This window comes from Hemicordylus capensis, chromosome 1, assembly GCF_027244095.1.
Source record: "Hemicordylus capensis ecotype Gifberg chromosome 1, rHemCap1.1.pri, whole genome shotgun sequence".
NCBI lineage: Eukaryota > Metazoa > Chordata > Lepidosauria > Squamata > Cordylidae > Hemicordylus > Hemicordylus capensis.
The window spans coordinates 15,543,190-15,564,765 of NC_069657.1; the positions used below are offsets into that span (position 1 = coordinate 15,543,190).

Below are 21,576 nucleotides of genomic sequence, written 5' to 3' on the forward strand. Positions count from 1 at the left end.
GCTTCCTTGGTTCGTCGCGGACCAGGGCCAGCCTTCGGCGCCCGGAGGAGATACACTGCCATGGAACGTGGAGGCTCCTTTTCAGCCCCGGCGGCGGCGGCGTCACCTGTGCCGGGGAGAGCTCAGAGCGAGCGAGCGAGCATGCTGCATGCCTGGGTCTGGCAGCTCCAGCCCGGCCTCGCGAGAGGGGGGCGGCGCTCGGGCTCTCAGGTGGCTCCTCCCCGCCACCGCCTCCTCCTCCGGCCCGGCGGCGAAGAGGGCTGAGCGAGGCCTGCGCGAAGAGGGACGGAAGGAAGGAAGGAGGAGAGGCTGCTGCGGAGCCCCGCCGGCGCTGTGCGTGGTGGGCTGCTGCAGCCGGCCGGCCAGAGGGGAGCGAGCGAGGGAGGGAGAAGGACCGGCGGGCGGCGGCCGTGGCACAGGCGGCCTCGCGCTCGCGCTCGCGCTCCTGCTCCTGCTGCTCTCAGCCGCCGAGATGCCGGGCGGCGGCGGGCGGGTGTGCGCCGCGTGCGGCGGCTCGGAGATCGAGGTGGACTCGGCCCGGGGCGACGCCGTCTGCACGGGCTGCGGCTCGGTGCTGGAGGACAACATCATCGTCTCCGAGGTGCAGTTCGTGGAGAACAGCGGCGGAGGCTCCTCGGCGGTCGGGCAGTTCGTCTCCCTCGACGGTAAGGAGCGTGCGAGGGAGGGACGCTGCTGCTGCTGCTGCTGCTGGGCCAGGCGGGAGGCCGGCCGGCCGGCTGGCGAGCAGGAGCTGCATGGCTCCCGGTTGTGGGGCGGAGGAGGCGGAGTCGTCGGCCTGCCTTGGGGGTGCCGCTGCGCGTTGAGAGTCGCCGCCACCGCCCGCTCTTGAGTTGCTTCCCAGGGTCGGTGCCGCCGCCGCCGCCGGGTTCTCTCCCTCCCCTCCCGGTGAGGCCGGCGCAGGCTGGGGGAGGGAGACCGCCTGGCCCAGGGCTGCCCACCCAGGGAGTGGCAGGGGCTGCCACGGGGTTGGGGCGAGACCTGAACCCAGGTCTCCTTCTCCCGGGTCTAGTCTGCCGTGCTGCAACCGCTGGGCTGGGCTGCTGCTGATAGATAGGGGTGGTGGTGCAGACCTTGGTATGGGGGTCCACTTGGAAGAGGGTCTGGGTGGGGGGGCAAGGCCGCCACGTGGTGGGCCCCGAGTGGGCTGGGCGTGGAGCTGGGGCTCCTCTTGCTGTGTCGTCCTCCTTCTCCTGTGTGATTGTTATTCAATTCAACAACATTCGTTGTCTTTCAACCACAAGTTCCCAAAGCCGTTTTTCATCTTAAAAAACTTACAATAATAGTCCAAGTTGAGAAGTAGGTTTAAAGAAACCAATAGTTGCTTTATTTAACGAGTTTTTAACTAGCTTTTAAAGAATAAAATAAAATAAATTCGATTTTATATTTGTGAACTGCCGAAAGCCATCTGGGTGAGAAGGTATAAAAATCTAATAAACAACAATAATAAAAACAGCCAACCAGTTCTGCTACATAGGAGCAACAGCAGGCATGGATGGATGGGATTCCTTTTCCTTTTCTTTCTCCCCCCCCCCTTCTTGTCTTCGTTGTCAATTTATGTAAACTGCCTGGAGTCTAAGGAACTCAGGTGGTCAATAAATTTGCTAAATAAACAAACAAACAAATTCCTTTCTCACCATTCCTCTATCTTTCCATTCCTTTAAGCAGCTCAGGATGGCTTACAAGCCTTACATGGTCCCTTCTCCATATTATCCTCACAACACCTTGTGAAGTAGGTTAGGCTAAGCAGGGCTGCACAACTCAAATGCTCCGCTGGGCTGGAACCATCCACAGCTTGGCGTGCAGGGGCCAAGGTCAATTTTACCACATTATTACATTAAAATTAAAAGTATTATCGGTTACTTGTGGATCTATTCCCCCTGTCAATGGACCCATAGTTTTAACCAAAGACTGTGGCCAGAAAATAGGTCCTGCACCTGCTCAATCAGTGGGGCCCCTGGAGTGCAAGCCAGCCCAAACTAAATGCCAACTCCTCTCCCTAAATTGTTGTTGCTTTCAGGCTGCAATGCTAGTCATGCTTATATGGGAGTAAATCTCACTGGGTGCACCATGGAACACATTTCTGGGGAAAAACCCCCGATGCATAGGATGGCACTATAAGCCAGTTTCCATCTCCTGTGTTGCTGCAGGATACCTGGGGGCTAGTGAAATAGTGCCTGCGGGCTGAATCCTACCTCCAGGCCTTATGAGCCAGGGATGTCAAACTGTGGCCCTCCAGGTATTTTTGGACTACAACTCCCATAATCCCCAGCCACAGTGGCCAATAGCCAGGGATGATGGGAGTTGTAGGCCAACATCTGCAGAAGGGCCACAGTTTGACATCCCTGCTCCAGGCAATGACTGGTCCAAGAGTATGGAACTTAAGAAGGTTCCTGCTAAGTCAAGTCAAGGTCTACCAAACACACCATCCTGTTGCCCACAGCAGCCCACCAGAAGCCTCTGGGAAACTCGCAAGCAGGAGATGGAGGCATGCGCTCTCTCCTGTCATTGCTCCCCTGCAACTGATTTTCAGAGGCATACTGCTTCTCAACCTGTCAAGGCTAGTGGCCAAGGTCATCAGTGAGCTTCATGATTAAGCAGGGTTTGATCTTGCACCTCCCCAGTCTCAGTCTGATACTCTCTCCACTACACTGGTATACTTTATTTACCTGAATCCAAGACTACATTCCTCCCCCCCCACCAGTTCTTTGATGCTAGAAATGGGGTGTGTGTGTGTCTTAAATTCAGAGCTTTCTGCCTTTGGGGTAAATACAGGCGGTATCTATATGCAGTGATGTAGTTGCAAATTCAGAAGTGCAGAAGGCACTCTCCATGACAGCCCCCCATGGCCATGCCCACACCAGAGAAGCCGAGAAATACTGGGGCTCTGTCCCTGCACGTCCCCCCTCCATTACACCCCTGACTGTGTGTGACTTCTGAGTTTAGAGGGGGTTATCTTAAATTCAGAGTCGTCTTCTATTCAGGTAATTTTATTTTATCTTATCTATATCTGTCTGTCTGTCAAATTTGTATGCTGCCCCAGTTACTGTCCTGGGGTTGGTTAGGGCCCAGTTACACTCCCCCTGCTCAATAAAGAGAATCACCATGTTAAAAGGTGTCTCTTTGCCAAGTTAGCAGGGGTTACTTGGGTGAAAAAATGATGCATAAGCAGCAAGGTTCTCCAGAAGTCTTTATATCAGTGAAAAAATAAGTTTTTAGCAACTTTTAAAAAAGTCAGCGTGGTGTAGTGGTTAAAGTGCTGGACTAGGACCGGGGAGACCTGAGTTCAAATCCCCATTCAGCCATGAGACTTGGTGGGTGACTCTGGGCCAGTCACTACTCTCTCAGCCTAACCTACTTCATAGGGTTGTTGTGAGGAGAAACTTAAGTATATAGTACACCACTCTGGGCTCCTTGGAGGAAGAGCGGGATAGAAAATGTAAAAATAAAAAATAAAATACGGTACTGTACTAGCTTCAGCTCTGGGCTTCGCCATTATGCTCCTTACCATCCACCATCATTTTCTGCATCTCTTCCCTAGGGCTGTACTTTAGCAAGGTGACAAAGACCAGCAGCACGGAGAGACTCGGGAGTGTGTGTGATGGAATTGAACATAGCAATCTGCTATCTAGCTCGTTATTGTTTACCCCAGGGGGAGGCAGTCTTGGTTCTCCAGCTGTTACTGAACTACAACTCCCATCACCCCCCACCACAATAAATTGTGGCTAGGGAAGATGGGAGAGGAGAGCTGGTCTTGTGGTAGCAAGCATGAATGGTCCTCTTTGTTAAGCTGGGTCCACCCTGGTTTACATTTGAATGGTGAGCACAACATGTGAGCACCATAAGATATTTCCTTTAGGTGATGTGGCCACTCTGGGAAGAACAGAAAGTTCCAAGTTCCCTCTCTGGCATCCCCAGACAGGGCTAGGAGAGATTCCTGCCTGCAGCCTTGGAGAAAATGCTGCCAGTCTGTGTAGACTTTACTGACTAGATGGACCTGTGGTCTGACTCAGTAGAAGGCAGCTTCCTTTCTTCCTGTGTACTTCAGCAACAGCTGGAGAGCCAGGATTGCCTACCTCTGGTATACCCTGACTTGCATTGGCTCTCCTGGGTTTCATATGGGGGTCTTGCCATCTTTCCTAGCCCTACCAGAAGATGCCATGGATTGAACATGGAATCTTTTAAGAACATAAGAACCGCCCTGCTGGGTCAGGCCTAAGGCCCATCTAGTCCAGCATCCTGTTTCACACAGTGGCCCACCAGATGCCACTGGAAGTCTACAGGCAGGCGTTGAGGGCATGCCCTCTCTCCTGCTGTTACTCCCCTGCAACTGGTATTGAGAGGCATCCTGCCTCTGAGGCTGGAGGTGGCCTGTAGCCACCAGACTAGTAGCCATTGATAGCCCTGTTCTCCGTGAATTTTGGCTAAGCCCCCTTTAAAGCTGTCCAAGTTGGTGGCTGTCACCACATCTCATTGCAGATAATTCCATAGATTAACTGTGCGCTGTGTGAAAAAACTACTTCTTCTTGTCGGTCCTAAATTTCCAATAAGGATGTGCCCGATATGTTTCGGAGGCCATTATAGAGCCCTCTGAAACGTCTTGGCCACCAGGGCTGTTTCGGCTTTCGGAGGCAGGGGAGGGTGCACTTACCCCTCCTGCCGCATTTTCCCTGCCGGCGCGCCATTGTATCAAAGCCCCTCAGGGCGGCAGCGTACCTCCCTGCCGCCCTGTTGCCGTCCTTGGCTGGAAGTGCTGGGTGTGCGCCCGTTTGCCATGCACGCGCGCTCACGCAGTGGGCGCACTCGCACCCAGTACTTTTGGCCGAGGAGGGCAACAGGGCAGCAGGGAGGTATGCTGCCACCTTGAGGGGCTTTGATACAACAGAGCGCTGGTGGGGGAAATGCGGCAGGCGGGGTAAGTGCACCCTCACCTGCCCTTAAGGGAACACCCCCGCTGCCTCCGGAACGGTTCTGGGCACATCCCTAATTTCCTGGCAATCAGTTTTATGAGATGACCCTGGTTCTAGTGTTGTGAGAGAGGGAGAGGGGATTTTTCTCTGTCTGCTCCCTCCGCTCCATGCACAATTGTATACACCTCAATCATGTCTCCCTTTAGTCACCTCTTTTCCTAAGTAAGGAGCCCCAGATGCTGTAGCCTGGCCTCAAAAGGAAGGTGCTCCAGGCCCCTGGCCAGGCCTCTGCCTCTTCTGCACCTTTCCCAGTTCTAGAATAACCTTCTTAAGATAAGAATCTTAATTCTCAAGATTCGTTTGGAAAAGAGGTGACTAAAGGGAGACCTGTCCTCTATGAATTTGTCTAAGCCCCTCTTAAAGCTGCCCAGGCTGGTGGCTGTCACTACATACTGTGGCAGAGAATTCTATAGATTGATTATGCCTTGTGTGAAAAAGTACTTCCTTTTGTTGGTCCTAAATTTCCTGGCAATCGGTTTCATGAGATGACCCTGGTTCTAGTGTTGTGAGTGAGGTGCTTTGGAGTAGAGCAACAGTACCTATAGTTTAATTAGGCGTTGTGTGAATGAATGCTTCTCTTTGTCAGTTCCAAAGTTCCTGATTATCACTTTCAGTGCAAGTTTAGCAACATGGTGAGGAGGCCAGGACATTAACCTTCCCCTCCAAAAATGTAAGGTAAAGTGTGCCATCAAGTCGATTTCGACTCCTGGCACCCACAGAACCTTGTGGTTTTCTTTTGGTAGAATACAGGAGGGGTTTACTATATCGCTGCTGCCCGATATAGTAGCAGTGGGAATTCAAACCAGCAACCTTCTTCTTGTTTCAACCTTAGTGGGATCTAAAATTAACTTCGCAGACGTCCAAAATCATGTGAGCGTGCGCACGTGCACATGCCTTAGAGGGAACACTGCCAAGGATACTCCTCTGAGGTGGGGCAGGTTTCTTAGCCATTTGATAATGGGCGTGTAGACTGCATGATGATTGGCCTGCTTGATATGAAATTTGCAGGCATTGTGCGATGTCTAGATAAGCTAGCAGATAGTGCTGGGAAATGAGTTGGGCAGCCTTGGAAGGTTACTAGATAAGATGTTAACATCCAATACCTCCAAGATAGCATTCTAGAAAATGCCACCTGTTCTGTGTGCAGGGTCAGCTAGACAGGTGGAGCTGAAGGATCTCTTTGTGGATGAGACAGAGTGGTTGGAAGAAGGGGTTTGGATTTGGTGGGCATTGGGAAACGTTTTGGGACAAGCCAAGCTTGTACAATAGGGATGGGCTCCACTTGAACTGAAATGGAACCAGACTGCTGGTGCATAACATAAAAAAGGTTGCAGAGCAGCTTTTAAACTGATCCCTTGCGGGGCGGGGTGGGTGGTTGGGAAGAGCTGACAGGAGCTGAGCAGGGGAAAATCTTCCCTAAGGGATGAGGGTGTAATTGTTTCAAAAGGGGACATGGAAATAAGAATATGGTAGGATATAAGAGAGCCACTTAAGTCCACAGCGGGGAAGTAACTTGCCTAGGGAGCAAAAGGTTGCCAGTTCAAATTCCTACTGGTATGTTTCCCAGACTATGGGAAATGCCTATATTGGGCAGCAGCTATATAGGAAGATGCTGAAAGGCATCATCTCACACTGCACGGGAAATGGCAATGGTATACTCTTCCTGTATTCTACCAAAGACAACCACAGGGCTCTGTGGTCACCAGGAGTCAACACCGACTCAACAGCGCAACTTTACTTTAGGATATAAGATCCAGTCAAAGAGGCCAAGAGGCACAGAGGAGAACACACACGTGTAGGTGTTTATACACAAATACTAGAACCTTCCTGAAAATTGGGTCCTTTCACCAGTGGGCAAAATGTGTGGCCAAATGCAGGATCAGAAAGGAACATGCAGACTCAAGGAGTGCTAGTGGTTTGGCAAATTGAAGCAAATTATAGTAGTTTATTTAAACACCAAGCTATACAACACAAGCAAAAGGTGTATAAAATGCAATAGCAATGTATAAAATGCAGCAACAGAGAAGGCCCTGTCCCAAGTGCACGACAGATGAGCCTCCTTCATTGTAGGCACCTGGAACAGAGCTCCCTCAGATGACCTCGTCAAGTGGGCAGCAACCCTTGGGAGCAGGCGGTCCCTCAGATACCCTGGGCACTAAGGGCTTTAAAGGCCAAAACCAGCACTTTGAATTGGACCCGGAAACGAACTGGCAGCCAGTGCAGCTCTTTTAGGATGGGTGTGATGTGCTCCCACCGGGCAGCTCTGGACAAAACCCTAGCTGCCGTGTTTTGCACTAGCTGCAGTTTCTGGATATTCTTCAAGGGCAGCCCCACGTAGAGCGCATTACAGTAATCCAGCCGTGACGTGACTAAGGCATGGGGAGAAAGGGGCGCAGCTGGTGCACTAGTCAAAGCCGTGCAAAGGCACCCCTGGCCACCGCCTCCACCTGAGCTTCCAAAAGCAGAGCCGGGTCCAGTAGTACCCCCAAGCTGCGTACTTAATATGACAGTTAAAGCATTTTATTTATTTATTTGATTTCTATTCCACCCTTCCAAGAATGGCTCAGGGAGATTTACACAGAGAATAATAAATAAATATAAGCTGGATCCCTGTCTCCAAAGGGCTCATAATCTAAAAGAAACATAAGATAGACACCAGCAATAGTCACTGGAGGTGACTGTTGGAACATGGTGTCATAACTAAAGCAAGTGTGGGGAACCCTTGGCCCTCCACCTGTTGTTGAACTACAACTCCCACCATCCCCAGCCACAATAACTCCCACCATCCCCAGCCCCACCCCTGAACTAAAGCATATAAGATGCAATGAGTCATGGGAACGTGAGCCCATAATGCAGTCGGATATATGGCAGTGTACAGGAGTTCTTTGCTGTGGCTATATCTTAGTCATAAATAATTTTAAAACAAATATTTCTACCAGCTCTATCCTACCTCTGTATTCTACTCCTCATGTTTCTTCCTGCCCTCCTGCTTAAAAAGTCTTCCTAGTTTTAAGCAAATCTGTTTTGGACCTCAGTGGAATAGGCTTGTGAAGTTCAGAGCACTGGTTTCAACTCTCTCTGAAAAGGAGCCTTCGTATGAGAAAAATAGAAAACTACATACGGAGAGGGAAACAAAGATGGCTGAAAGTTACAAAGGAAAGGAAGTAGAAATTATTCAAGCCAAGCCAAAGAAGACCACCTGATTAAGAAAGAAGCAAGGTTACTGTTTACAAAAGCAGTGATAAGCCTGGAAAAAAGAAAGAAATTAAGGGCTGTGTTGTGGGTATAGTTCTGTATAGATACGTATAGATATGAACCGCACTGGTTGTTAGTTTCTTGCTGCAGCTCCCCTTTTGCCCCTGTTGACCTGGGCATCTCCCAGACCCACTGCCTAAATAAATAGTCCAGGGGGGAAATGTCACTCTGGAGAGGAGCTCACAAAAGGAGGTGCTTTCTGGTCGCCATCTTGGCTCCTCACCAACCCTAAGTCTGAATCCCAGGATGAAGGGGTCATGACCCCTTGAGCTGGACACTAGGGACTTTCACAGTGAAGTGGTTGTGAGCCTGTGAGCCTGACTCTGACTGAGAGGACTCGTAGGGTGAGGCAAGCTTCGAGGGGGCCCTCACCTCCACTGGTGGAAATGCCATCACCTGCTGACGCTCTCCATACACTCGTGCCTGTGTCCTCTGAGTTGGAGGATGAACCCGAAGCACCCCAGTCCCCACCAGCAGCCACCCAGCTACGCTGCAGCCGGCGCTTAAGAAGTAGGGTGCAGCCCCTTTCTGACATTCCAGGCTCAAGCAGGGCTGTAGTGAAGAGCCCCTGGTGGCGCAGTGGTAAAACTGCCGCCCTGTAACCAGAAGGTTACAAGTTCGATCCTGACCAGGGGCTCAAGGTTGACTCAGCCTTCCATCCTTCTGAGGTCGGTAAAATGAGTACCCAGAATGTTGGGGGCAATATGCTAAATCATTGTAAACCACTTAGAGAGCTCCGGCTATAAAGCGGTATATAAATGTAAGTGCTATTGCTATTTGCTATTGCTAGTGCTGGCTCTGTATATAAGGCCTATTTGCTGAAGCAGCTTGGCTGTGGACCTGTGCTACCTTGGTTCTGCCTGTTTTTCATTCCCCTGACTTTGTTCTGACCCTTTGCTTGTTTCTGGACTTTGACCCTCCCTGCTCCTAATGGGCTGATTTTTGCCTTCTGACTTTCTATTTGTTTGACTTCGCCTTGCTTGCTCCCACAGTGGGCTGCTACCTGTTCCATCTAGGTATGACACTTCTTGTCTCTGCTCTCCTGGCTCCAGGTGAGCCTCAATAAGGCTGCCTCAGCCCTTTATGAGGTCCTGGCATCTCCCCTGCTCTCTAGGATGGTGTTCACTGTTGGCAGCCTCTGAAACTGTAGTGCCAACAAATTTCTAGATACCCCAAATTATTTATTTATTTATTTAGTGCATTTTTATACCGCCCCAACCCAGGGTTTCAGGGTGGTTCACAACAAGCAAAAATGTCTTTAGACACTTTTAAAAAGCCACTAGAGATGGGGAGACTCTTATTCCTACGGGAAGCACGTTCCAAAGTCTTGGGGCGACAACAGAGAAGGCCAGACGACATGAAGGTAGCCACAGACGAGCCTCCCCTGATGTATGCAGTGGATGATGGGGATCATGCAGAAGAAGACGCTCTCTTAAGTACCATGGGCCTAAGCTGTTTAGGGCCTTATAGGTTATAACCAGTACTTTGTATTTTGCCCAGAAACTTATTGGCAGCCAGTGCAACCTCTGTAATATAGGAGTAATATGGTTGTGCCTTCAAACACTAGGTCCTGGAACTGGCCAGTGGGGAGATGATCCTGAACTTAATCCTAAGTGGCACCCCGGACCAGTGCGAGATACGTTGTTGAACTGCTAGGGAACAGTTAGCATAGTGTGCTCAGATTTGACATGCGTGCAAGTGGAAAATTGTCAAGAAAGTGCAAGACACACATTTGACTTCTTAACGGTGAGGGGATTGTTGAAAAGGAAGTTGAAAGGGAATGTCAGGAGGGTCATATCTCTCCAGAATGCGTGGAGGTTATTTAAAATTACAATAATGGAAGCTCAGCTAGAACATGGACCACAAAGGAAGAAAGGTCCAAGTTCAAAAGGCTGCCAGCATGGCTTGTGAGTAGAGTCAAGGAAGCTGTAAAAGGCAAGAAGATTTCCTTCAGAAAACACAAGTTTTGCCCAAAAAAGGAGACCAAACAGGAACAGAAACTCTAGCAAAATAAATGCAAGTTGTCGATAAGGGATATGAAAAGATTTGAGCAGCATATGGCCAAAAGTAATCATGGAGACCAATAAAAACCTCTTGAAATATATCGGGGAAACTTGCCAGCAGGGAGGCAGTTGGACGGATAGATGACAAAGGAGCAAAAGAGATGCTTAAGTAGGATCTGGAAATTGCAGTGAGGCTGAATGAATGCTTTGCATCTTCTGTCTTTACTAAAGAAGGTATGGGGTAGATACTCATGCCTCAACTGATTTTCTCAGGTTGGGAGTGTGGAGAGTTGAGTCAGAGCAAGGTGAGAAGAGATACTGATCCTAGGGCACATTGAGAAATTAGATATTAACAAATTGCTGGTTCCACGACTGCGTTTACCTGAGAGTTGTTAAAGGACTCAAAGGGGACCAAAAATATGTAGTGTCCCTAAAGGCAGCCTCTGTTGCCAGGGGACTGGAAGGTAGCCAGCACCAATTTTTAAGAAGGGATTGGGGGTGGGTGGGTGTCCAGGAAATTTACAGACCAGTTAGTTTAACATCTGTTCTGGTTAAACATGCATCGTATAACTAAAAATAAATGTATGGAGTACATAGAAGTGCTGTAATTAACCGAATGGAAGAAGATTCTGAATTTAAGACAAACCTAAAAAACAGGTTAAATGCATGTTATACCTTTATTTAACTGAAAGGAAGAGGACTCTGTTTCTGTTACACAGAACTTGGGGGAAAACCCTAGTCTTGAATTTAGGTAAATATGGTATATAGAAGCCATACTGAAAGAATGAAGGAATATTCTCTAAAGGCATGTCCTGCCCACGACCTAGGCTGTGGCAAGTTTTCCTTGGATCTAGGAGCCAACCCAAATATTTAGGAGCCAGACAGTGGACATTTCACAAAATTACTGGCCTTAGTGATGGACACTTAGAACAAAAACAGGGCTCCCTGGGACAAATAAAGATTTTAATAAATAACTCTACCTCTCCTAGTCTAGGTGCCATGGTTAAATTTCTGCTTGCCTGGCACCTGGGATTTGTCAAGTCCTGCACTAACCTTTTAGAATTCTCTGAGCATGTTAACAGACAAATGGGTAGAAATGAACTGGTCAACACTGTATGCTTAGACTTTCAAAAAGCTCTTACACAGAGCCTCACCAAGGGCACTTGAGTAAACCTAGCAGAAATGTGACAAGGAAAAAAGTCGTTTCATCTGGTCAAATAACTGGAAGCCGAGAGTAGGAGCAGATGGAGGGAAGAGAAAAATAGTTTCCCTCAAGATTCTGCATTTGGACTGGTGCGTGTTCATAAATGATTTGGAGTAAAAGGTATGTAGTAAGGTAGTCAAGTTTGCAGACGACACCAGACTATTCAGGGTGGTGAAAACCAAAACATGTAGCCATGGCTAACTAGCTTGGATGCTGCCCATTGAACTGCATTTGGCATTTTATTGCCCTTTCACTCAGTCTGGAGTGATTGGTACCAATGAGGCAAGTTGATTGATTGATTAAGTGCCATCAAGTCGGTGTCGACGCTTAGCGTCCACATAGATAGATTCTCTCCAGGATGATCTGTCTTCAACTTGGCCTTTAAGGTCTCTCAGTGGTGCATTCATTGCTGTCGTAATCGAGTCCATCCACCTTGCTGCTGGTCATGGACTTCTCAAGGGAGCTGGGATTTCGAATAATGTGTCCGGAGTATGATCTTTTGAGCCTAGTCATTTGTGCCTTGAGTGAAAATTCTGGAGGCAAGTTAGTTGTGATTAATTTAGTCCAGGTGCTGCCCAGTGGGAATTAGTTTAAAGGGATGCACATTGGGCCAAATAATTCCAGTTTCATATATACGCTGATGGGGTCTGAGCTGTTAGAGAGAGACTTTGGGGTTATGATGGGTAGCTCATTGAAACTGTTGACCTGATGTGCAGCAGCTGTGAAAGATGCAACTTCCATGCTAGGGATCATTAGGAAAGGGATCAAAAGTAAAATGACTAATATTTTTAACAGCTAATATCAAATATCAAAAGTAAAATGACTAATATTTTTAACAGCTTTATATAAATCTGTAGTGTGGACATGTTTGGAATACTGTGTACAGTCCTGGTCACCATGTGTCAAAAAGGATATTTATAGAGCTGGGATAGGTACAGAAGAGGACAACCAAAATGGTCAGAGCCCTTTCTGACTAGGAAAGGCTACAGTATTTGGAGCCAATTAGTTTGGACAAAAGGTGACTAATGGGGGACAAGATTGAATTGTATAAAATTACACCTGATGTGAAGAAAGTGGATAGATTATTATTTTTGTCCCTTTTTCAAAACACTAAAGCAAAGGTCATTCAGTGAAATTGTTTAAGACTGAACAAAAGGAAGTAATTCAGAGCGTATAATTTATGGAATCGTCTGCCACAAGATGCTGTGATGGCCACTAGTGCAGGTGGCTTTAAAAGAGGTTTACACACATTCATGGAAGACAGTACCAGTGGCCACAGGTCATGATGGCTATGTGTTATCCTGCTTGAGTATACCTCTGAATACTAGTTGTTATTATTACATTTTATATCTCGCTTTTCCTCCAAGGAGCCCAGAGCGGTGTACTACATACTTAGGTTTCTCCTCACAACAACCCTGTTAAGTAGGTTATGCTGAGAGAGAAGTGACTGGCCCAGAGTCACCCAACAAGACTTATGGCTGAATGGGGATTTGAACTTGGGTCTCCCCGGTCGTAGTCCATTACTCTAACCACTACACCACGCTGGCTCTCTTGCAGGGGAGTAGTGGCGGGAGAAGGGTTGCCTTCATTTCTTGCTTATGAGTTTTCCAAAGGCTGGCCATTCTGGGATTCAGGATGCTGGAGCAGATGGACTTTTTGTCTTAATCACCAGGGCTGCTCTTGGGTTACTTTTGTTAACTGTCTAAGCACATGACTACTCTGGCCACTACTGTGTAGAGGTTATGTGATACAGACATACACCTATGGGAATCTGGCAAGTAATTTCCTGGGTGCCTTATCATGACTAATGGCCAGGTGAGGATCTTATTGGTGATCTTTTGCGGAAGAGTAGAGAATAAATAAAGACAGCAGCGATATAGGAAGATGCTGAAAGGCATCATCTCATACTGCGCGGGAGATGGTCAACCCTTCCTGTATTCTACCAAAGACAACCACTGGGCTCTGTGGTCGCCAGGAGCCAACACTGACTCAATGGCACACTTTCCCTTTAAAGAAGGGAAACACCTCCTCCACACCTCCTCCTCCTCCTGCTTCTAGTTCCTTCTTGTGGTAGCAAGCATGGATTGTCCCTCCCTTTGCTAAGCAGGGACCACACTGGTTCACATTTGCATGGGAGAAGACATGTGTGAACACGGTAAGATATTCCCCTTAGGGGGTGGGGCTGCTCTGGGAAGAGCACCTGACTGCTTGCGTGTAGAAGGTTCCGAGTTCAGTCCAAGATAGGGCTGAGAGAGAGACTCCTAACCTGCCCGCAACCTTGGAGAAGCTGTTGCCAGTCTGTGCAGACAGTACTGAGCTAGATAGACCAAAGCTCTGACTTAGTATATGGCAGCTTCCTATTTTCCTATAAGAAAAACAGCAGCTTTCCAGAACTATGAGTGTTCTTGGGACAGAAAGATATGGTTGTTTTTAGTACATTTATATACCACACCATTAAAAAAAAGATCCTTGGGCGGTTAGCCCTAGCACCTCATCTGCTCTTTCCTTCATCTGCCTGTAGTCCTGTCTGATCACCAGTGTGATCAAAAGATGTGCAGGGACGAGTAGAACTGATGCTCCCCTACTGCAGGGAGGAGGAATTTTGCCAAGGAGATTCTGCAGCATCCTAGCCGTCTTCCCCGCTGCATCTTGCACAGCTTCCTCCAGGTGTCAGTCTTGAATCACGTTTCAAGGTGAAGTCTTTTTTCTGGCACCCTCTCCCTGGATATGCGGCCTTCGTGACAGCAACAAAGACTTGCTTGAAATGCTGCAGAGGATACTTTGGCAGTTATGAAAATGCTGAATCCTGCACTTTGTGGCTGAGCCTGCATTGATTTTTTCTTTTTTCTTTTTTCTTTGTAGAGCTGTATTCTACCCAGACAGGAATCTGAGGAAAAGTGGGTGGTGGTGGTGGTGGTGGTGAAGTCTGACTCCCTGTGGGGTGGGTGATACCTGGGAAATGAATGAGGTGTGTGTCTGTGGAGAGAATGGGCTTGACCGGGCTCGTCCGTGCTGGAGGGCGTTCAAATTGGTTCACTTGTCTGTAAAATGAGACCATGGAAGTGTCTCCTGGGAGAACAGCAACATCTTAGCAGTGGCTTTTAATTTCATACATTTAAAAAGGCTTTTGCATTTGGAGCTGTGGATTGCAAGATACCCCTGAACTCTGTTGCGTTTGGGTTCTGTATTTTGAGGCTCCCAGTCGAGCTAGTGAAATCTCTGGCTATCTCACAGGTCAGTGAATTTCACTGTTTTTCAAGTGGGGGCCACTTCAGCCAAAAAAAAAAAAAATCCGTGCAAGAATCCTTTCCCCCTGTGTGGACCTCTGTGCAGTGCTGCGCTTTCCCCAACATCTCCTCACCCTCAAGAGGAATTGAACCCTCCTAAGCCCCCATTGCAATCTTGGAAGGTATGTGGAGAGCTCTGTGAAGTGTAGTCCTTTCCAGCATTTCCCCCCCGTAGAGCTCTGTGAGGAAAGTGCAGGGAAGGACAATATTTATTAGTGTTCCTTGCACGCCTTACAAGATGGCACTGAGGCTTGAGAGGGCTCAGTTTCCTTTAAAGGAGCTGTGCTGATGCTGGGCAAAGCACAGCATGGTGGGAACAGGTGCCTCCACATGGTGCCAGGGGTGCTGTGTGATATATTTGGCTTCTGCCAAGCAGTGTTCCCTCTAACAGGGGTTCCCAGATGTTGACTACAACTCCCAGAGTCCCCAAGCAAAAGCCATTGCAGCTGGGGATTCTGGGAACTGTAAGTCAACCACATCTGGGAATACCTGTGAGAGGGCAGACTGCTGTCAAGGCTTTGCAGCACAGAGAGGACTCCGTCAGGGAGCTGTACTTCGGGTGGTTGGGAGCTGCCATTGGCTCCCAGGCCTTGCCATGAAAAACACGGTCATAGGTCTTCAAGAACATAGACTATGTCTGATAAGATGCATGATGAATGCCTGAGGGGCGGACTGTTGTAGCCTTTCCCCCTCTGACTAGTATGTGACATTTCCCACTTCATAAATATACATGTTGAAAGTATGACTTAAGCCCACATATTCTCCTCCTCTAGAGTAATGGATTCTGAAAGTCTGTGCCATGGTTACTTCCACATCATTAGCTTCATTGGCTGAATAGTTCTGATAAATACATTACTTCTTTGATGAAATTGTTCTATTGTATAATGGTAAACCCCTCCTGTATTCTACCAAAGAAAACCATATGGCTCTGTGGTCACCAGGAGTCGACACCGACTCCATGGCACAACTTTACCTTTTTTTATAATGCTAGAAGTGTGAAACCTAATGTGTAGTTTTCAAAGGATGAAGGTCTGCGTTGACACGTTCATCTGTGATTTGTGAAAGGCATAGAAATCAGAGATGGTTTCAGTTTTTATTTTGTCCTCTATCTTGGCTGGGGACCTTTTCTGATGGCTTCTGGAGTGATGTGTTTGGGGGTGAAAAGCATCTAGTGCAAATGGGTCCTGCAGTTTTGTCATAAGTATTCCCATTAACAGTTCACAAGTTGATCTTCAAGCAACTTGTGTGATCCATTTGAGCAGAATATTTACTGTTAATTGTGTGAAGAAGCATTCAAGCATTAGAAGCATTCACAAAGCCATCCTGTTGACACTCAGAGCTGAGTTGGAACTTCCCTTCCTTTCTGGGGTCTGCAGGAATGCAGCTCAGGGTGCAAATGAGCAAACATCATGCTCTGGTACCTTTAAAGTGAGTTTGTGCAACTATGATTTGCTTGCTTCCATGGGCTGCTGGTGTAATGGTATCATGCAAGATTCCCATTCTTGTGACCTGGGTTTGATTTCTGGGTGGCGCAGGATGTTTTACAGCCACCTAATGGCTCAGCGGGGAAGCAGCTTGCCTAGGGAGCAAGAGGTTGTCAGTTCGAATCCCCACTGGTATGTTTCCCAGATTATGGGAAACACCTATATCGGGCAGCAGTGATATAGGAAGATGCTGAAAGGCATCATCTCATACTGCGCAGGAGATGGCCATGGTCAACCCCTCCTTTATTCTACCCAAGAAAGCCACATGGCTCTGTGAGCGCCAGGAGTCAACGACGACTCCACGGCACAACTTGACTTTTACTTTATGGGTGTTTTAAGTGTCATTTACCCTCCTGACCTGTAGAGGGCCCAAAAGCTATAGCAGCTATAGAAGTGACTAGCAGAAAATAAGAGTTTTGTTCTTGGGGACTGTGGTGAGGTAGGAACTGTCCCTGACACTGGGGATCACAGACATAGTGTTGGCTCTGTCTTTGATCAGATCCTAAAAAAGAAAACTGTTCCTTTAGGAGCTGAGAAAGCCAATTCTTGCAGCCACAGTCCTGCTGCGGTACTCATTTCCTGTGTTGGAGAGTGACCGAAGCTGTTTTCTCAGTCTTAAAGCCCTAGAAAAGAGGTAGGCAACCGTGGCTCTTGAGCTGTTTTTGAATTACAACACCCACCATCCTCAGCCACAATTTATAGTTGGGGAAGATGGTAGTTCAACCCAGCTCAAGAGCAAGGTTTTAAAATTTTCTTTAAAAAATAAAATAAAATTACACTTACATCCCACTCTTCCTCCAAGGATCCCAGAGTGATATACAGGGATTGAACCTGGGACTGTCTACCTGCAAAGCAAATGTTTTACCATTGAGCTGCTGTCCCTACCCTACAAGGCTGGTTCTACCTGAGCATATCAAAAGAGCCATTCCCATGAACGTAATAGCATGTGGTGCTCTCCTGAAGCAGGTTATGTGTGCATTTTGTGATCAGAAGCGGCAGCAACATTGGATTTGAGGTGTTACCTGTGTTACTTTTTAGGTGTTAGTTTTTCTCAACTAGAATTTCAGCAGATCTGCTTAAAGCAACAGTTAGCTTTATAACATTCTGAAGTGAGTGGTGTTAATCCCTGATTCACATGTTTCTGGGGTTATTTGTGGATTAGAAACTGTGTTCCGGTGCAGATGTAACCCCAACCTCCTTCAAATTATGGTTTCCAACTTGGGAACCAGCTTCAAGAATTGCATGCCGCCGCCTTCCTTTCCCTTGTCAGGGTTACCCGTGCACCCACACACAGTAAACATGAATACTACCTAGACCCTCTTAAATGTGATTTGAAAACCTGCTTCAAATCATCATGGTTATAATTTCTCGTTTAGAAGGAAATCATGGTTATTTTTGGCGCACATGCAGCTTCTAAATCAGAGGTTCCTCAGGTGTCCTCTGTGATGTTGTAGAAGGGTAAAGACCTTCTTCTTTTGCTCCTCATTAGCTGGCTATGCTCAATCAACCTGCTCTCCTCAGCCTGACTGGCAAGCTTCACTGAGTACAGGTAGACTTGCTTCATCAATTTCAGTGGGAGTACTGTAGGTCACCTGAAGTGGCTCAGCGGGGAAATGCTTGACTAACAAGCAGAAGGTTGCCGGTTCGAATCCCCGCTGGTAAACACCTGTATCAGGCAGCAGTGATATAGGAAGATGCTGAAAGGCATCATCTCATACTGAGCGGGAGGAGGCAATGGTAAACCCTCCCTGTATTCTACCAAAAGAAAACCACAGGGCTCTGTGAGTGCCAGGAGTCGAAATAGACGTGATGGCACACTTTACTTTTACTTACTCATGAGTAACTTAGTCTAGCTGTAAGCCAGTGACTAGAGTAGCCTTTTCCATAACCGTAATATCTGAATTTGTACGTGTGTGTGTGTGTGTGTGAGTGCGCGCGCACACACACAAAAATCTCTGTAGGGTAGTTGAGCTGTAGGTTTGCAGCAAAAGGTGCACACTAGCTTACAATAATTTGGGATTCCTTGTTCTAAATGATGGAAGTAGAAGGAAGTAATTTGCTCTAGAAAGGGGCAGGGGGCACATGGCCCCTGAGGCTTGATTTGCAAATTCGGGGTTGCTGGGAACTAGTTACGTCTGCTCTGGACCTGTATGTATATTGCTTTTGTTTTGTAGGTTGGGAACTTCTACACCTAGAATTGCCTGTATGAATTCCAATCTCAATTTTTAGTAAATGGAAAACTTTGCAATACGATAACCTTTCTAGGTAGCTTAAGAAAAAGCTAAGCTATCATCAGCACTTTAGCACTGTCTATTTCTTTCTTGCGCTGATCAGGTAGTAGAACTAGCATAGCAGTTAGAGTGTTGGACTAGGACCGGGAAGACCCGAGTTCAAATCCCATTCAGCCATGAAACTCACTGGGTGACTCTGGGCCAGTCATGTATCTCTCAGCCTAACCTACCTCACAGGGTGGTTGTGAGGGTGAAAATAAGCATGTATACCACTCTGAGCTCCTAAATGTAAATGAATGTAATAAATAAATAAAATAAAATAGAATTACACTCAGTGACTATCACCTACTATTTTGTTTGTACGATCCAGAGCATGCCAGAAACTCTTGTGATGCTGTAGCAAAAATGACAGAATTTTGCATCAGTTGAATTCCAACATCCAATGCTTCTTAGCAAAGACTATTTTAGAGTCTGTGGAGGGGAAGGAGGAAAAATACTACTACTATGAATATGTATATACTGCTCTTCAACCAAAGTTCTTAAAGCAGTTTACATAGAAAAACAAATAGTACATAAACAAGGTAGTCCCCTGTCTGAAAAGGACTCACAATCTAAAAAGAAACGTAAGGCAGATACCAGCAACAGCCACTGGAGGGATGCTGTGCTGGGGTTGGATAGGGCCAGTTGTTCTTCCCCTGCTAAATAAAAGATAATCACCACTTTTAAAAGGTGTCTCTGCTCAGTTGGCAGGGATAAAATACAGCCTTCTCTTGTGCTTCTCAGATATTAATGAAGTGTGTGGCTTGTAGACTGATTTATACTTCTGCCATCCCCTCTCATTCGATGTCTGAATATTGGCAGGCTTCGGACTTCTACATTTACTGTCAGTCTTCATTATTAATTGTTTGACCAGAACCAATCCGTCTAAACCACTACTTCATTGTTAAACCTGTTATAGTAATGGTACTTATGTGGTTGTTGCTGGGCAAATTAATCATTACCTGTGGCCGATCATCATGCCCCCATTCTTGCCATAATCAAGGTCCTGCAAATTTCATTTCACCTTTGTAGCTGTCAAGATTTGTGACTGCTGGGACCCTACTCCTCCTCTTCAGTACAGTCCTGTGCATGTTTTCTTACAAGTAAACCCATTGTGATGATCATTGGGGCTTACTCCTAGGTAAGCATTCATAGAAATGCAGTCTTAGCCCCTGACCTCATGCTGTTCCTTCACTTTCAGTCAGCTGTCTACCCCAAACCCACGATCTGACCAGGAGAGAGGTCTCAGGGTTGTGGTGGACAGCTTGTTGAAAGTGTTGACTCAGTGCGCAGCAGCTGTGAAAAAGGCAAATTCTATGCTAGGGATCATTAGGAAGGGGATTGAAAATAAAAATGCTAATATTACGCCCTCATACAAATATATGGTGCGGCCACATTTGCAGTACTGTGTACAATTCTGGTCACTATCTCTTAATTGTAGAACTGGAAAAGGTGCAGAAGAAGGCAACCAAGATGACCAGAGGCCTGGAACACCTTCCTTATGAGTCAAGGCTATCGTATCTGGGACTTTTTAGTTCAGAAAAGAGACGATTCTGGGGAGACATGATAGAGCTGCGTAAAACTGTACATGGAGTAGAGAGAGAGAGGGTTTTTTTTCACTCTCACAACACTAGAACCAGGGGCCATCCCATAAAACTGAAGGCTGGGTAATTTAGAACCAAAAAGAGGAAGTCCTTTTTCACACAGTACATAATTAATCTATGGAATTCTCTGCCACAGGATGTGGTGATGGACACTAGCTTGGGTGGCTTTAAAAGGAGCTAAAATTTAGACAAATTCATGGAGGACCAGTCTACTACTACCGGTATTAGTCTGAGGGCTATAGGCCACTTCCTGCTTCAGAGGCAAGATGCTGCTAAATGCCAGTTGCAGGGGAACAACAGCAGGAGAGAAAGTATGCCTTCGTCTCTTGCCTGTGGGCTTCTCAGAGGCATCTGGTGGGCCACTGTGCGGAACGGGATGTTGGAATAGATGGGCCTTGGGCTTGATCCAGCAGGGCTGTTCTTATAAAGACCTAGGTTCAAATCCCCACTTTGGGCCAAACTAGATGAGATGATGGGTCTGTGATCAGATCAAAACCTGACACTCTGTGTATGTTCATGTTCAAGAGAGAGATAATCCAGAGATGGCCTAAGGTACTGCAGTGCCCCAAGTGAGGCCCTAACTGCTGCTTTGCCTCATGACCCTGATGGGGGCCAGCCCCCTTTCCAAACCAACCCTTGCAAGCTTTGTAAGTGGGGCAGGGGGGAGGGAAGGTTGCCAACACCCTTTTGTACTTTCCTGGGACTTCTTGCAAGCTTTGCAAGAGTGAGGAGAGAAACTCCCAGCAAAGCCTGCAAAGGTCAGCTCGATCCCAAAGAGGTGCTCAGATGGAGGCAGTGGGGGGCATCTTGCTGCTTTCTTGATGCCCCAGTAATCTGCTGCCTGGGGCGGCTGCCTCGCCTCACCTCAAGAAAGGGCCACCTCTGAGATAATTGCACAATTTTCCTGCAACCAGGTGCTATTTGCTCCATTAGGGAAAATGTAACCTTTCCATAGAACGCCACAATGAATTGCTAGTCAGTTCTTAATCAGCAAAAGAGGAGCCTCCGTGCTTGGACCGCTGAAGTTTGTGATTCTTCCACTAATTGGTTGTATTTGACAATCTTTTTCTTCTCTTCCTTATAGCGGCAGGTAAAACACAGACAGTTGGAGGATTTCATGTCAACTTGGGAAAGGAATCGCGGGCACAGACTCTGCAGAATGGTAATTTGTAGTAATCCCTTTAAAAATATATATATAAGGATTTGACTGGACTGCAGGGATGTGCACGGAGCCGCGGAGTTGCGGTCTGATGCCGGGGTGTGTGTGGCTTTTTAAGGGCGGGGGAGGATGCACTCACCCCTCCCGTTGCTTTCCTTCCACCGGCGCTCTGTTATTTTCCAAAATCCATGGGGCGGCAGTGTACCTCCCTGCTGTCCCTTCCACCGTTGTTGGCCAGAAAGGCAGAAGTATCATCTGTGTGTGTGCCTGCTGTGGCATGCGCGCCCGCTGCGCCCATCGCACGTCACGCATGCACGTCGCA

At 47.5% G+C, this 21,576-nt stretch overlaps 1 protein-coding gene across 3 annotated transcripts in view; it reads left to right on the plus strand.

The window, feature by feature from the left end:
• The first annotated feature begins 231 nt into the window (after nucleotides 1-231).
• The window catches only part of BRF1 (BRF1 RNA polymerase III transcription initiation factor subunit), a 310,658-nt gene continuing 289,313 nt past the window's right edge, over nucleotides 232-21,576 (plus strand). For 2 of the 3 annotated variants that reach the window (XM_053252511.1, XM_053252521.1), the window contains exons 1-2: nucleotides 233-665; nucleotides 21,180-21,257. In XM_053252511.1, coding sequence (XP_053108486.1) covers nucleotides 473-665; nucleotides 21,180-21,257 — 271 coding nt within the window. In that variant the 5' untranslated portion in view covers nucleotides 233-472. Of the gene's footprint in view, nucleotides 666-21,179; nucleotides 21,258-21,576 lie in introns of all 3 variants that reach the window. The other variant, XR_008307877.1, reaches the window with a different exon arrangement.